Genomic DNA, 13,755 nt, shown 5'->3' with positions numbered 1-13,755 from the left:
ACAATTATAGCACACATGTTATTCTCCTTAAGGATGTTGTGGAATTTTATTTAATTACTGAAAGTTTCTGAAAATGTTAGCATGGAGGTGTCTTACATAGTGTAAGAATTTATTAGTCTCTTTGAGAAAACTCAAAAGAATTGAGAGAACATGTTTTATATACTACTTAATGAGTTTTTTAAATTCTCACGTTAAATTCTTTCATATAAGATGAGTAGTGACGAAAAAGAACATGTTCCAATACTATTTTTTTAACTTCATTACACTACTTTGCCAACTCTCATATTTCCATGGACAAAGGAGTATCTTAAAGTTCAAAACAACATTTGGGTGAATTGAACGCTTTCATTTGAGTCGTTCAATGGACGACAATACTAAAAAATGTCCATCCTCTTTGTGTCTGTGTGGTTAAGTCGACATTTTATTTGATTTATGTGATCCTTCAGATCTAATAGCATGACATCAACCCATACCCTGAACAGATTAGGTTCTCATGCGTTGTAGTAAACTGCATCTAACTTCGTGTACAGATCTATTGGATAAATGTTCATAGTTGTTTGAAACTTGGGCAAATCTACTTGGTGGAGGTTGTTCAGATATACACAACATAATAAATGAAAAAAATCAATGAAAAACTCATTCAAACATTTCATCAAATACTTAGAGTGCTAAATATACATTCTTGGAATGCTTAATATAAACAATATTCGCATTGCAAACATTTGATCATTTACTTCCCAAAAAATCAAAATTTATATAAATCCTAAACTTTAAAATTATTACTAATTTAAACAAAAATTGTAACATATAAAACATAAAATATTAATGTTAAGCGGTTATGAATACTAACTTGTTATTAGAGTGATGGGTCGCTTGAATTTGAAAAAATTGGAAGCTTGTTGCTTTGAAGGAGTTTGAAGTTTGTTTGTTTTTTTTTTTTTTTTAATATTTTGAAAGTAACGGGAGTTTTTGTTGCTATAAACCCAGAATGCAACGACATAACTGTCGTTGGTTCATTTAACGAGTGACAGTTAACTGGTATTGGGGTGTTAACGGCTGCTAATGGGTATTTTGGTATTTTTTTGAGTGTTATGAAGCAATTTAATTATAATTTATTTCAGGGTTAAATAAGTTTTCTGTCCTTATAAATATAGCGAGTTTTGATTTTAGTCCATAAATAATTAAACTGAATGTTTTCATCCTCACAAAATATTTTATTTTGTATTTGGTCCTTAATGACCACTTTATGTTCATGTGAATGTCAAGATTATAACTCTTTTATGTTCAAATTGTATCCATATTTTTTTGTTGTTGAAAGGATTGTGTCCATATTATGTTCGTTTATTATATTCAACCTTTATATATTTGTATTATGTTCAAAAAATGTCAAAAACATATCAAAATATATCAATTTAGGACCAAAAATAAAACAATTTTTTTTTTTTTGAGGATGAAACATCTCATTTTATTTTTTAGTACTAAAATAAAATAAAATTAAATTAATGTTTTTTGCTATGTTGTGGAAACATAGTACAATGACACGTAAACATCCACATAACAAAACACAACCACATCACCTTCATCTCTTACTCCTACAAACAAACGCACGCAAACGTTACCAATGTCCACCGTTAGAATTCAAGTTTCAGCATGCGCTCTTTCCGCCACCGTTAACCACCTTCGTTACCGTCCAAGCTACGCCGTTTCAACTAGCTCCTTCAACAACGGTTTCAGTATTAGACCCCTTAGAGTTTCAATGTCTTCTGTTCCTCCTTCTGAGCCATTGGAAGTTGCTGTTAAAGCTTCTCTTACCACGCCTAACAAGATTGGAGACTGTAAAAATTCTTACCCTTTTCATGGTTTTAGTTATTTTCAGTGTTGAGCTTGTTTTTTTTGTATTGGTTGATAGAAATTGAAATGAAATTAGTATTTGAGACATTGATGGTATTGGTAGAAAGAATAGGGTAGTGTGGTTATGAATAATCTGTTGCATGGACACTTCTGATTGAAGGTGTGTCCGTATCCGACATGTGTCGTGTTCGACACCGACACTTGTGATTACATTAAATTATGTCGAGGTGTCAGTTTCAGTGTCCGTGTCTGTGTCGTGCTTCATAAATTTTGAAAATGTTTAGGAGTAAAGATGGGGGATATAAATCATGATGTATCTAGACTTATGTTGTGTCTACATGCATTCTCAATATGTTTTTCTTTGAAATTTGAATTTTTCTTTAAGAAAATATTTCTTTGAATTTTATATACCCTTATGATGATACCGATACCCTCTACCCAAGGGTAGGATTTGATTTTATTAGAATATAATAACTAGTAAGAAAAGATTAAAGAAATTCAAATCACAAACAATGGAACATGATCGTTTGATTACGCAATTCGGTCAAGTGTGTTATTTACCTCTCTGACTAGACTACAGAGTAGTTGTAGTCCTGTATACTACTTGAGTGAATTAAGTTTTACATCGTTGGCATATACTCCCTCCAGTCACATTTATTAGCAAAAAACTACATTTTATTGAATGCCTAGTGTATTTGGTCTATTATATATACCAAATACATTAAGTATTCAATGAATCTTTTTTTTTTTTGGTAGTGAAGTATTCAATGAATCTAAAAAGTAGATTTTTGCTAGTATATAATACTAAGGTCCAGATTACAACAATATCCCTGAAACGTACCACAGGGGATATCTCCCCTGCACCCTAGTCGCTCCCTGCAACAAACAGTCGGGCTTAACGCACGTTTGGCCAAATGCAAGGAAGGGTGAAAGGAGTTTTGCAGCGATGCGCTAGCTCAGCTCCCTTGCCCCTTTATTGTGCCTATGAACCGTACTCAATACATGAACAGTAACCAAATGGTCAATTGAATCGGAGTATCCAAGTTCAAATTCTGACCGGGACATTTCTTGACCAGACTTTACTTACCTCCTGATCAAATTCCTAATTACTAGGACTCCTTTTTCTTGGAACAGGGTTAGGACCAATAAATCATACATGACCAGTTACTAGCTAAATTTTAGATTATTAGCTCAAATGTCTGTGTGTATGTGTTGAAGATACAAGTAAAATTGTGTAATTTTTCATGTCTGCTAAGTTTTGAACTTCTATTAAGATGGAAATTGAGTTATTGACATTGACATTTCATTTATTTTTGCTTTAGTTCATGGATGTAGTAAATGGCAATACAACAGCCTCTGTATTGGAATCATAGAGTCAATTATGTTATGCTTATATTCTCTTTTTTTTTTTTTTGGTTCAATAGCCTAGTGGCTAGATCACACACTTTTAAAGTGTGGAGAAGTGGGGAATCCGGGGTTCGAACCCCGTCCCCTGCAAACATTGTCCCTGGTAGCTACCAACTGAGCTACACTTACTCGACATGCTTATATTCTCTATTTGAGAAAACAAAGAAGATTTTTGTTTATATTTGTAAAGGATTGTGCCTTAAAATCAGCTGTTTGGGGTTTCTGATGGTTGTGAATCAATTCACAATAAGAAAATGAATTGATTCACTCTGTGTTTTTTTGCCTATAACTACTGTGTTTTTGACAGCTTTTGCACAGCTCAGAAAATATAACCTAGAGAGAGGGAACACGGAAAAACCTAGGGTTCGAGTGTTGAGAGCTCTTGGGCGAGGTTCTAGGGCCTTGGGTAGTTAGGAATTATTAGAGGAAGGATCCAAACTTTCTCTAGTTTGTTCTTGAGTGATTCATCTTTGAGTGGGTTGAGAGAGGAAAGGAGAGAAATTGGGGGCAATTTCTTGGTCACTCCCCCAGAAGTAGGTCAATTTGGGCCGAACTGGGCGAACAAAGTCTTTGTGTGTTTGTTCATCTTCCTTTATCTTTGTTCTTTGATTTAATTGTGGATTTGCTATACATCTAGGTTGCTAGATTTACTTTTGGTTGATTACTGTTGCTTGGACTGTTTTGGTTGTTGGTTGTCTTTGATATTTGCTCCACAATTATTGTCTTGGTGTGATTTGTTCGAATTCACAACTGCATTTGAGTCTTAAACTTGGAGTAGCTATAGACTATAATCACTTGGTGACCCTTTGTTGAATTGTTTATTCAGGCCCTTTTAGCCAAAGAGTGTTGCTGACACTGGAGGAAAAACATTTACCTTATGAGCCAAAATTGGTGGATTTAAGAAACAAACCAGAATGGTGATCTTCTTGTCCATGTTTCACTTACCGACCACAAGTCATCAACGTTTTCTATTGTCGTAGTATTTCGTTTCCTTGTAATAACTTGTTTTGTTGGTTCAGGTTCCTTGAAATCAGTCCTGAAGGTAAAGTTCCCGTAATAAATTTTGATGGAAAGTGGGTTGCTGATTCAGATTTAATCACACAAACATTGGAAGAGAAGTATCCTAGCCCACCATTGGTGACACCACCTGAAAAGGCTACAGCGTATGCTTCTGGCTTATACATTTCCTTGTCATTTGGAGATAATTTGGACTTATAAAATCTAGTTTTCTTGTACATAGCTGAGTTTTTTTTTTGAAAAATACATGGTGATGCAATTAGACAAGCTTAAACAGTTACATCTTGCTCATCTTTTACATATTTTCCCGTTATGTTTTTCCCTACTACTGCATGTCAGATTTTTATTCAAGTAAATAGTCATTCTAGCCTTTGAATCTATCAGATGTCACTATAGTCCTTGAATATATCAAAATTACAAAATCATCCATGAATGCATTTTTCCTTGGTCAATTTGGTTCTTGAATGTATCTCGCCTTAGTCAGTCTGGTTCTCAAATATATCTTTTGTTAATCAGTTTAGTCCATAAAATTGCTAACGAAAGAAACTCACATGGACATTTTTTTTAATTTTAATACATTCAGGGAACTATAGTGACACCGTATGACACAATTAGGGACCATCTTTATTCCTCTTTATTTTTATATTTACATGGCGATAATAAACTTACTCTGATTATCTAATGTGTGCATGTGATTTTGTCTATAGTGGGTCAAAGATCTTCTCTACATTTATTGGATTTCTCAAGAGCAAAGATCCCAATGATGGAACAGAACAGGCATTGCTAAATGAACTTAGCTCCTTCAATGATTACCTCAAGGAAAATGTATGACTTTTTTTTTTTTTTTTTTTTTTTTTCTCTCCCTGCTATTTGTTTGCAATCTTGTTATAAACTTTCAGTATTTTAGGTCTCTCAATCTCTGACCTGGCTACATCTTTTCCTGCATTATGGTCATGGACCCTATAACCTTTCTTGTAGTGGGCACCGCTTAACTGGTTCCTCTTATACTCCATCTACATAAGATGTTACAAAACATTAAATGGGGATCAGCAAATAAATGCATGCTATATATAGTCAGCAAATAAATAGCTGGTCCCTCTTGATATACATTACTGTTATTTAGTCAGTTTAAGACCTGTAAAGTTTATGAATAATTGGATGTAAGCTGTTTTGTAAACAATTAATTTAAGCAACATTAATTTCATATATTTTTTTAAAATGTATGTAAAAGAATACGATCCAAAACACTTATATTCATATAACTTTGAGGGCACTGTTTTCTTGTCTCGATCTTTCTGGATTTGTCTATCATTTTTTTCTTCCTTCTTTCGTATAAATTTTTTAACCTGTGCGAATTTTTTCTTCACACAGGGTCCTTTTGTCAATGGGAAACACATATCTGCGGCTGACCTATCACTAGGACCAAAGCTATACCATTTGGAGATTGCTTTGGGACATTATAAGAAATGGACAGTACCTGATTCACTGACCTTTTTGAAGTCTTACTTGAAGGTACGTTCACAATAAGCCTCCTCACTCAACATCTATCATATTCTTGTTCTTTTAGACAGTTTTCAAATCTAGAACTGAACGCATACTACTTTCTCAAACCCGTACTTATGATGCAGTTTCATTAATGTGAATAGTTTATTAAATTTGTGGAAAAGATGTTCTGCATTGTCCATGCTTAAAGATCACAGGCTAATGAGTGAAAATGATTTATCAATAGGGAGACCTGAATTTGGAGTTTCTTCTGAGCTCTAAATTCAAATGTTTTCGGTCATGTGCCTTGGGCTTTGCAAACCAATTTTTCCGTATATTCAAAGAGGCTTTGGCTCTAGGACGTTTTTGCAATTTTGAACCTTTTCATCAATACTCAAAATGTTTTCAGTAAGGGGCTTCCACATGTTTTTTTTCCTTACGAATAGTATGACACAAGCCCTTTTGTACAATTACCAATTGCTGAAGGAGTGCTTCTTAACAATCACAAACGGTAAAATGCTAATTTATATCACCGAATGTAAATGAATAATAATGTTCAATTTCGATTCTCTTACACTTCATTTTCTGTCACTTTTGCCTCTTTTTCACCAATTGTTGTCAGCTTGTTGTCCCACAATCCCTAGATGATCTGTTGTCCGTGTGTTACATGTTGTATTTAATAATCCTTAATGGAGTTTTCCTTTGTTTATATTATATTACAGTTTGCTATATCTAACAATGCTGAACTTACAGGAAATTTTCTCGAGGGAATCATTCATTAACACACGTGCACAGCCGGAGGATGTCATTGAAGGTTGGCGTCCTAAAGTAGAGGGTTGATGATATCCACTCATTCTACTCTTTTCTTTCATTTGCTTGAGTCTCTTAAGGTTACGTCCGACTCTAGTTGAGTATATATTCAGCGAACATTCCACTGTAGAGTTGAATACCAATATCGTTATGTAATTTAGCCTTGATTATTCACCATGAACTAAAGCATAATTGTTATTTTGTAGTTGGCCACATAATGTAACATGTTAGGGAGAGGCCATGAAGGCTGCATGTAAAGCAAAATAATTGCATTATGCAAGAGAAACTAGAATTACAATCCTTAAACTAGTGCTGCCCTATATAAGAAATAATTGTGTGACGCTTTGGGGTGATGTGCCACTGACCTTGGTCTTAATAAAAGGCAGCTTTCTTTACCCTCAATATCGGTTCAAATGTACACATCCGAAAATTTATCAAATGTGTATGTCTGAATGTTTGCCAAAATGATGTATTATCAAATATATCGTATGTCTGAAATCTGAACGTGTGCAAAAAAAAGATGTATCTTGTGAACGTCGTGAAGTTTTATCGGTCTGAATTTCATTTCTCGTGTTTTGATCTCCATCTCCACACACGACATGTACTTTTAAGTCAAAATTTAGGGTTTTATAAAATATAAAATGAATTTAAAGGATTGAATAGATAATAGTAGTTATTGGAATTGAAAATGGCAAGTGTGTGCTAACTGAAAACTGAACCGAGCAAAATTGAACCACATAAAACAAATAATCCAATCTAATAATCAAGACATGCAACCATATGCTTTCAAAAAAAGGTTCATGAGAAATTAAAATACACTACTCATAAATAAAATATCAGAACTTTCAAATGTCTACAACAAAGCTACTTTAGAGCAACATCATCAACATTTGAGATGAAATCATGCCAAAAAAACAATAATAGTCTAATTGTTCTTCAACACACAGAAATATAAGAAATTCATAATGAGAGTCGATTCTAATACTCCCAATCATCATTAGCCTATGTATCTTCAAAAGTGTCCACATTAGCTAAACCACCACCACCACCATTCTTCTTCATCGTCACAATCATACAAAAGTTTGTCATATGAAGAGTAGTTCGGACGTAGGAAATCTTTAAGTTGCTCGTTGCACCTTTTCTCCAAACTTTGACTCAAATAACGACAATGACAATCTTCCAAATGAAGAGATTCAAGAAGACGACAACCATCAAGAATGGCAAGACACCCAATATTGTTGACTAGAAGATGAGACAGTTTAAGATGCCGTAGTCTAGACATTGTTTTTGCAATGGCAAATGTTTCATCATAAAACTTCACCCAAAGGGTAAAAAAACGTCCTCGTGAGAATTAGTGAATTCAAAAGAGGACAACATTGACCAATTACTTCAAGAGTGTCTTTAGATATGTTCTCGAAAAATAAAATTTCAATCTTCTCTAATAGTGAAAATTTCACAAATTCACCCAACCCTTTATCTGAAATATTTTCACACACAAGAAGTCGCAATCGCCGTAAATGAATTGCCCTGTAAAATATTATTAGTAACAATACATAAAATTTATGATGATTTATATATAGTCATATTATTATTAAACCATGCAGAAGAACGTTAATGAAGAACTATGCAAAATATGTGAGGTATAAAAAAAAGTATGTATAACCACTGTAAATTATATATAACAAGTTATTATATCACTGGAATTGAAACAAACAAAACGAAACTGATTACCTATGAACCAAATATTCGAGAAGGTCATCGGTCCCAATAATATCAATACTAATGTCTTTCAGATGACCGCAACTTAGATCAATGACATAACGACAAATCTTCTCCAAACAAGAAATACTAAATGGAATAAAGTGAATATTATCGATATGAATGGTACGCCACATGAGAGGGTCCTTGCAAATGTTCCACCAAAGAGGACAAACATTACGAGCATTTGTCACAATTTCAACAGTATCAAGTCTCTCAAGTATGTTCTTCATCAAGTCTACTGGAAGTTCAAGCCAGTTTGGCTTTGTGATCTCACCTTTCGGTTTCTTAGCACACAATGCCATCATGTGACAAAACGATTAGTAAAGATTTCATTTATGTGTGATACTTACATATGCTTTTATGTTTTAACTAGTAAAATTTATGTGTGATAATTTTTATGTGGCAACATATAATTCCAATTTTTCAAAAGCATATTCTTAAAAGGGTTTTCTATCACATGCAAAAAGAGTAAAAATGGTGCTTACTGCTTAGTTCATCTCAAAAGATTCTTTGGTGTAGTGGTGGAGTAGAAATGACAGAAGAGTAAAAAGGGTTTTCTATCCCCTTTTATATTGACAAACTATTTCTGCTCTCCCTTTTGTACCGAATTATTTTCTCTATTTGTGAATCAATCAACAGTTGAAATTAGGAAAATGAGGTGGTTAAACAAAAAGTGATCCGATTCCTATAAAAATACTGCAACTTTTGTCATACAAAAATGGCTCGGAAGTGTTTGTTTTGCGTACATGATCAACCATGTAAGATACTTTATTTAAAAAGAGTGTATCCGATTTATATTATAGATCAGATACGTCATTTATCAAATCATCATATGCAGTTTCATACCTAACATTATCCAAAGAAAATCCGAAATTCCATTCAAGCACTTTTGAAGATAAAAAATAAAACTAAATCATAAATAACCAATAATTCATATTTCTCATACAATCTAAAAACTTTTCAAAACTGGAAAATTGTTTTCCTATTTGCAAGGGCTTATACAAATCATAGTTAACTCATCAAACTATAGGTCCTAATATGGTCCTTCTCACATCTAAATTTTAGTGCTCCAATATACTTGAGAACATGGTTGTTTTTACAATTCTGACCAAGGAAGAAGAGAATAAAGGGTGCTTAGTTATCTCAAAAATCCAAATATCAACAGTTTCAATTTACAGCCTGATCAAGCCCACACTATAGATAGACAGCCTTCTCAACCAGAAATTCTTGCTCTTGACAATGATCTGCCATTAACAGCAAATATCGGAAGACATCAGTTATAACTGAAGATATATATTTCATGACAACACACAGTCACACGATCTCCACAATACAACACCAAGAAAAATGCTCAAAAAACATGCATTTCACTTTCCATTTAAAGATACATCATCATATTTCTCTGGTTCCCAGGTCTCAAACCGAGTTTCTTGAGGTTGAAGAGAGAAACTCTCAACCAAGTGACTTCCTGGGAGACAGGCGATACATCATCATATTTAACTATTGAGCAAATATACAATCCATAACAAAATCTACATGACATATTCCATCGTTCCATTAAAAAAAAAACTGAGGGCCAAGTTTCATGTACAATAATAATAATCTGATAGCTGATGGAAGAAAGCAAAACAAAAGTAACACACATATCGACTACCAATTGAAAAGATAGCTAAAATAGAGATACGTCCATACCATTGTTGGTTTTTCCTGAATTCAGTAAGCACCGGATATATGTTCTTAAAGGCTGTGTAAATCTCATCTCTCGACTATAAAAATGGAAATGAAAACATTAGTCAAATAAGTCATAAAAATAACAAAATATAAAAAATTACATCAGAATATCTCAAGATCATTCATTACCTTGGATCCTTTCAGATGAATTTTTCCCGAGTCGAATATATATAAGACTATCTTTGGTTGCTTCATTTCATAGATTAGCCATGGAAACAACACTGGGTTATACTACAGCAGGAACAAACAAGCAAGTTCAATGTGAGTTTATCATCCCTTAAAACTTTCAAGTGTATGGAATGAAATTAGGAAACCAACTGCACTTGAGCAGACAAAATTGAAAAGGGTTCTTTGCATCTATTACACTTTACCACACACGTATCATAACGGAAAATACTATACAACTAGTTCTTCCCATTCTGGTTTCGCAATGGATAGCTTTATAAAAAAACCAAATTATTGATTCAGATCAGTTCCAAAACTAGCTTTTAAATTCGGATCTGGCAGCCACTAAACTAGTTAAGATGTCAGATCAGATTTGCAACGAATAACCTTTTGACTAAGTATAGTTCCCAAACGGACCTGGCAGCCACTAAACATAGATTACTAAATTGAACGTTCCCACAAAATCCGAAATCATTTCAGTACAGTTAGCCTCAGCAATAAAAATTAAACCCTAATTATCCTCATCGAACACTGATCACACCATCTCGTTCTTTTTACAAACCTTAAATCCCAACAAACCCTAACGCTAGTCTAGACATCTTAATTTGCATGAACTCTTGTGCTTCATTCATCTTCAACAATGAGGCTCTCTTGCCAGTTCTGTTTACTAAGGTTGAAGAAGGTTAGTGTGTATGCAGATTGCTGAAGTGAGCCTCACTGTCATAGATGAATGAAGCACTGAGGTTTATGAAAGTGAAGATGAATGGTAAGATCAAGGTTGTTGAGGGTAACTAGTTAAATGTTGTGTACTATGGCTAATTACAATGAGTAGATTTGGAATTTTGATTGAAACATTCGATTCAGAAACTGATGTTTAGTGGCTGCCAGTCCTGTTCACGAACTGGACTGAGTCAAAAGAGTTCGGTTAGTGATCCGTGTTTAAAAATCCAGTCATTTGTAAAATACTTGAGATCAATTACATAATTCAAGGAAACACAAACATCATGCAAAATATTAATGAAAAGTGTGGTGAGCAATGATAGTTATATGTAAAATAAAACTCATCACAAGCCAAAACATGCCCTCATAAGATTTTTACAAAAAATAAAAACATTGACAACAATCTATAGAAAATATTGAATGCTCCATAGGACCAGAAAGAAACACCTACTGGTTACTGCGACAAATTGTTGTCAAGACCAGTTTTCGACTAAATTCACCAGGCAAAACAGAAAATGATTGCTTCATTTTGTACTTACACTAGAGAAAGCGGCATGGGAATTAGCAAGACGTTCAAGGTGTATGGGGAACTTGACATCACAAGAGCCGACAATTTCCTGAATTTTAAAATCCTAAAGCACAAGAGAAAAGGAAATAATCAATGACCAAGAAGTGGGAAAACAATTTTGGAAGAAGCTCTTTAGTGGAGATTATGTGAGAGTAGCCTTACCTTAAATTTAGTAGGGAAGCCCATCTTCCGGATGATTGCTGCATACTGAAGAAGGAGACAGAAAAATTAGAATAGTATTACAAGGAGTTTATTTTCTACAAACTACAAAATGAGTATGTTCAACACAAGCTAACATCAATGGCAAGGTTCTCCAGTCTAATGAACTTCAAATTAGAAGCATTAATATACATGACGATAAAGGAATGAGCTTAGAAAAGGACATTAGTATACCTTACTTGCCGCCAATTTTGACTGGCTCTCACTCTTAGCTCCAGTACAAACCTAACAGTGGAAATTAAATATGAAAAACGCTTAAGAAACATAAATCCATTACAAGCAACATGCTAATAATGTTATTGTCAAAATAGCAATAGATGTCCTTCAAAAATAAAATAAGGCAGTAAAAATGGATCCTATTGTAAATTCTGCAACTATATTACAAGCACCAATAATGCTAAATGAGTGGGAAAAGGACAGATCTGTTTATGAATTACTCAATATAGCATTCAATTGGCATAAGTAGTGAAAATACGTGTCCACTGATCTCATTACCACAATTAAGTAAAACACTGGATAAGAAAACCATATAAGGGGATTCAATAAGAAAACCATACAACTCCAAGTTAATTTCCAATTTTATACGCGTTATCCAATTTTATACACATGCATATGACTAGAGGTTTGTCTATAGAGCAAAACATCCATGTGTGCCCAATCACTGGTCTGCTTCGCCTCTCAATCAGTGCAAGCATATGATAGCGCAGCTGAGCCCATTTCTTGGCACCATCACTACAGTCCTTTCAACAAAATAAGTTCCAATCCAACCACATCAGTCAGTCACCACCTCAGTGCAGTATGCCTCCTTATCCCTCCTACACGAGTACCATTATAATTGCAATTCCCGTGATTCAAGGACAATTCTGGTAATACATGCCTTGCTTCCGGCACACAAAAAAACAACCAAGCAACAGTTGGTGGTGAAATTGTATCTTACTTACAATTCCATCTAAAATATACAGAAGTGCATCTTATGATTCCATCTAAACTATAGAGAAGTGCCAGAAGCAACAAAAGGAACATACCATCATTCCAAAAGAATTGATTTGTGCTTTTGATTCTGGTGCCCTGATCCTCATAATCACAGCAGGATGACGCTGCAAAGATTCAGATCACATACATCAGCAATCAGCATTGCAGAAAAATGACCAAAACCATCATGATAACATATCAAACATGTAACTATTGATAATTGATTTCAGATAACACAAGCGTAGCGCATAAGTGGCCGACATAAATGATAATACTCATAAAAAATCTTATAGATGAACCAAGCTTCCCTAGAACACAATACGTGTCGCACACAAGTATATGAAGGTGCCATTCACAATTAAGAAACAAAACTTGCCTGGGGATTGTACTCTGAAGTAGGAGCTTGAAGCTTAATGGATTGAAGGTCCAACTTACAATCCAAATTTACAGTTGACACAATATTTCTGCCAATACAAATTCAAATTTGGATATTCAAAAGCACAAAAACAATTCAAGAAAATATTTTGAGTTTATCGTAGAATAAACATACACATACACAAAGGCATCAATTCCATTATTAATCGAAAGAAAAAATGGGATACTGACATAATGGTGGGAACAATCCCAGAAGGATTGTTTTGTAAATTCACAGATTGTTTCTCTTCCAATCCTTGTTCGTTCATTTGATTTTTTTTTTTTTGTATGCGTGTAGAGGCCAGTGGCGGTGGGTGTGGAACGGTGTGAACGAAGGGAGGAGCACACAAGTGTTAATTTTTTTTGAGGGATACTCACAAGTGTTAATTAAAAAGTTAAATCTTAAATTTTGTTAAAGATTTAGATATTTAACTACTTATTTTATAATATTAATGAACTAATAAGATTATATAAATTACTACTTTACCACACTAAGTAAATTAAGAAAGAAGGAAGTAGGATAATATACTTTGATTTTTCAAAATTTATGTACTCCCTCCAGTCACTATTATAAGCAAAATTCCACTTTTTAGATACATTCAATAATTAATGTATCTAGTCTTTATTATAGCCTAGAT

General features: G+C 33.9%; 2 protein-coding genes and 1 pseudogene across 2 annotated transcripts; 1 reads left to right on the top strand and 2 right to left on the bottom strand.

The window, feature by feature from the left end:
- The first annotated feature begins 1,588 nt into the window (after window positions 1–1,588).
- LOC146939649 (glutathione S-transferase DHAR3, chloroplastic-like) lies at window positions 1,589–6,969 on the top strand. Its single transcript, XM_085753214.1, has 6 exons — window positions 1,589–1,835; window positions 4,085–4,175; window positions 4,278–4,421; window positions 4,983–5,100; window positions 5,647–5,787; window positions 6,511–6,969. The coding sequence occupies exons 1-6, from the start codon at window positions 1,622–1,624 to the stop codon at window positions 6,595–6,597; spliced, it is 795 nt and encodes a 264-aa protein (XP_085609340.1). The 5' UTR covers window positions 1,589–1,621; the 3' UTR covers window positions 6,598–6,969.
- Window positions 6,970–7,480: 511 nt separating this feature from the next.
- LOC146939648 (F-box protein SKIP19-like) lies at window positions 7,481–8,633 on the bottom strand (annotated as a pseudogene).
- A 582-nt stretch (window positions 8,634–9,215) lies between these two features.
- LOC146939647 (TATA-box-binding protein-like) lies at window positions 9,216–13,476 on the bottom strand. The gene is made up of 9 exons (XM_085753211.1): window positions 13,310–13,476; window positions 13,080–13,167; window positions 12,757–12,828; window positions 11,906–11,956; window positions 11,675–11,719; window positions 11,484–11,576; window positions 10,189–10,290; window positions 10,021–10,094; window positions 9,216–9,572 (listed from the first exon to the last, which is right to left on the bottom strand). Coding segments are annotated over exons 1-9 (603 nt in total). The 5' UTR covers window positions 13,387–13,476; the 3' UTR covers window positions 9,216–9,571.
- Between the last annotated feature and the right edge of the window lie 279 nt (window positions 13,477–13,755).

Source organism: Medicago sativa, chromosome 3 (assembly GCF_051527215.1).
Source record: "Medicago sativa cultivar Bolivia chromosome 3, Bolivia_mono, whole genome shotgun sequence".
Lineage (NCBI taxonomy): Eukaryota > Viridiplantae > Streptophyta > Magnoliopsida > Fabales > Fabaceae > Medicago > Medicago sativa.
Note: the sequence above shows the minus strand (reverse complement) of the source record. Positions and strands in the feature narration are given on the sequence as shown.

Excerpts from the sequence above, each read along its gene's own strand:
- LOC146939649 (XM_085753214.1), top strand. The coding sequence starts at position 1,622 with ATGTCCACCGTTAGAATTCAAGTTTCAGCATGCGCTCTTTCCGCCACC. Across the intron at positions 4,422-4,982 it reads CCACCTGAAAAGGCTACAGC|TGGGTCAAAGATCTTCTCTA; the intron begins GTATGCTTCTGG and ends TTTTGTCTATAG. Across the intron at positions 5,788-6,510 it reads TTTTGAAGTCTTACTTGAAG|GAAATTTTCTCGAGGGAATC; the intron begins GTACGTTCACAA and ends CTGAACTTACAG.
- LOC146939647 (XM_085753211.1), bottom strand. The coding sequence starts at position 13,386 with ATGAACGAACAAGGATTGGAAGAGAAACAATCTGTGAATTTACAAAAC. Across the intron at positions 11,720-11,905 it reads CAAAATTGGCGGCAAGTAAG|TATGCAGCAATCATCCGGAA; the intron begins GTATACTAATGT and ends CTCCTTCTTCAG. Across the intron at positions 11,577-11,674 it reads GCTTCCCTACTAAATTTAAG|GATTTTAAAATTCAGGAAAT; the intron begins GTAAGGCTACTC and ends CTTGTGCTTTAG.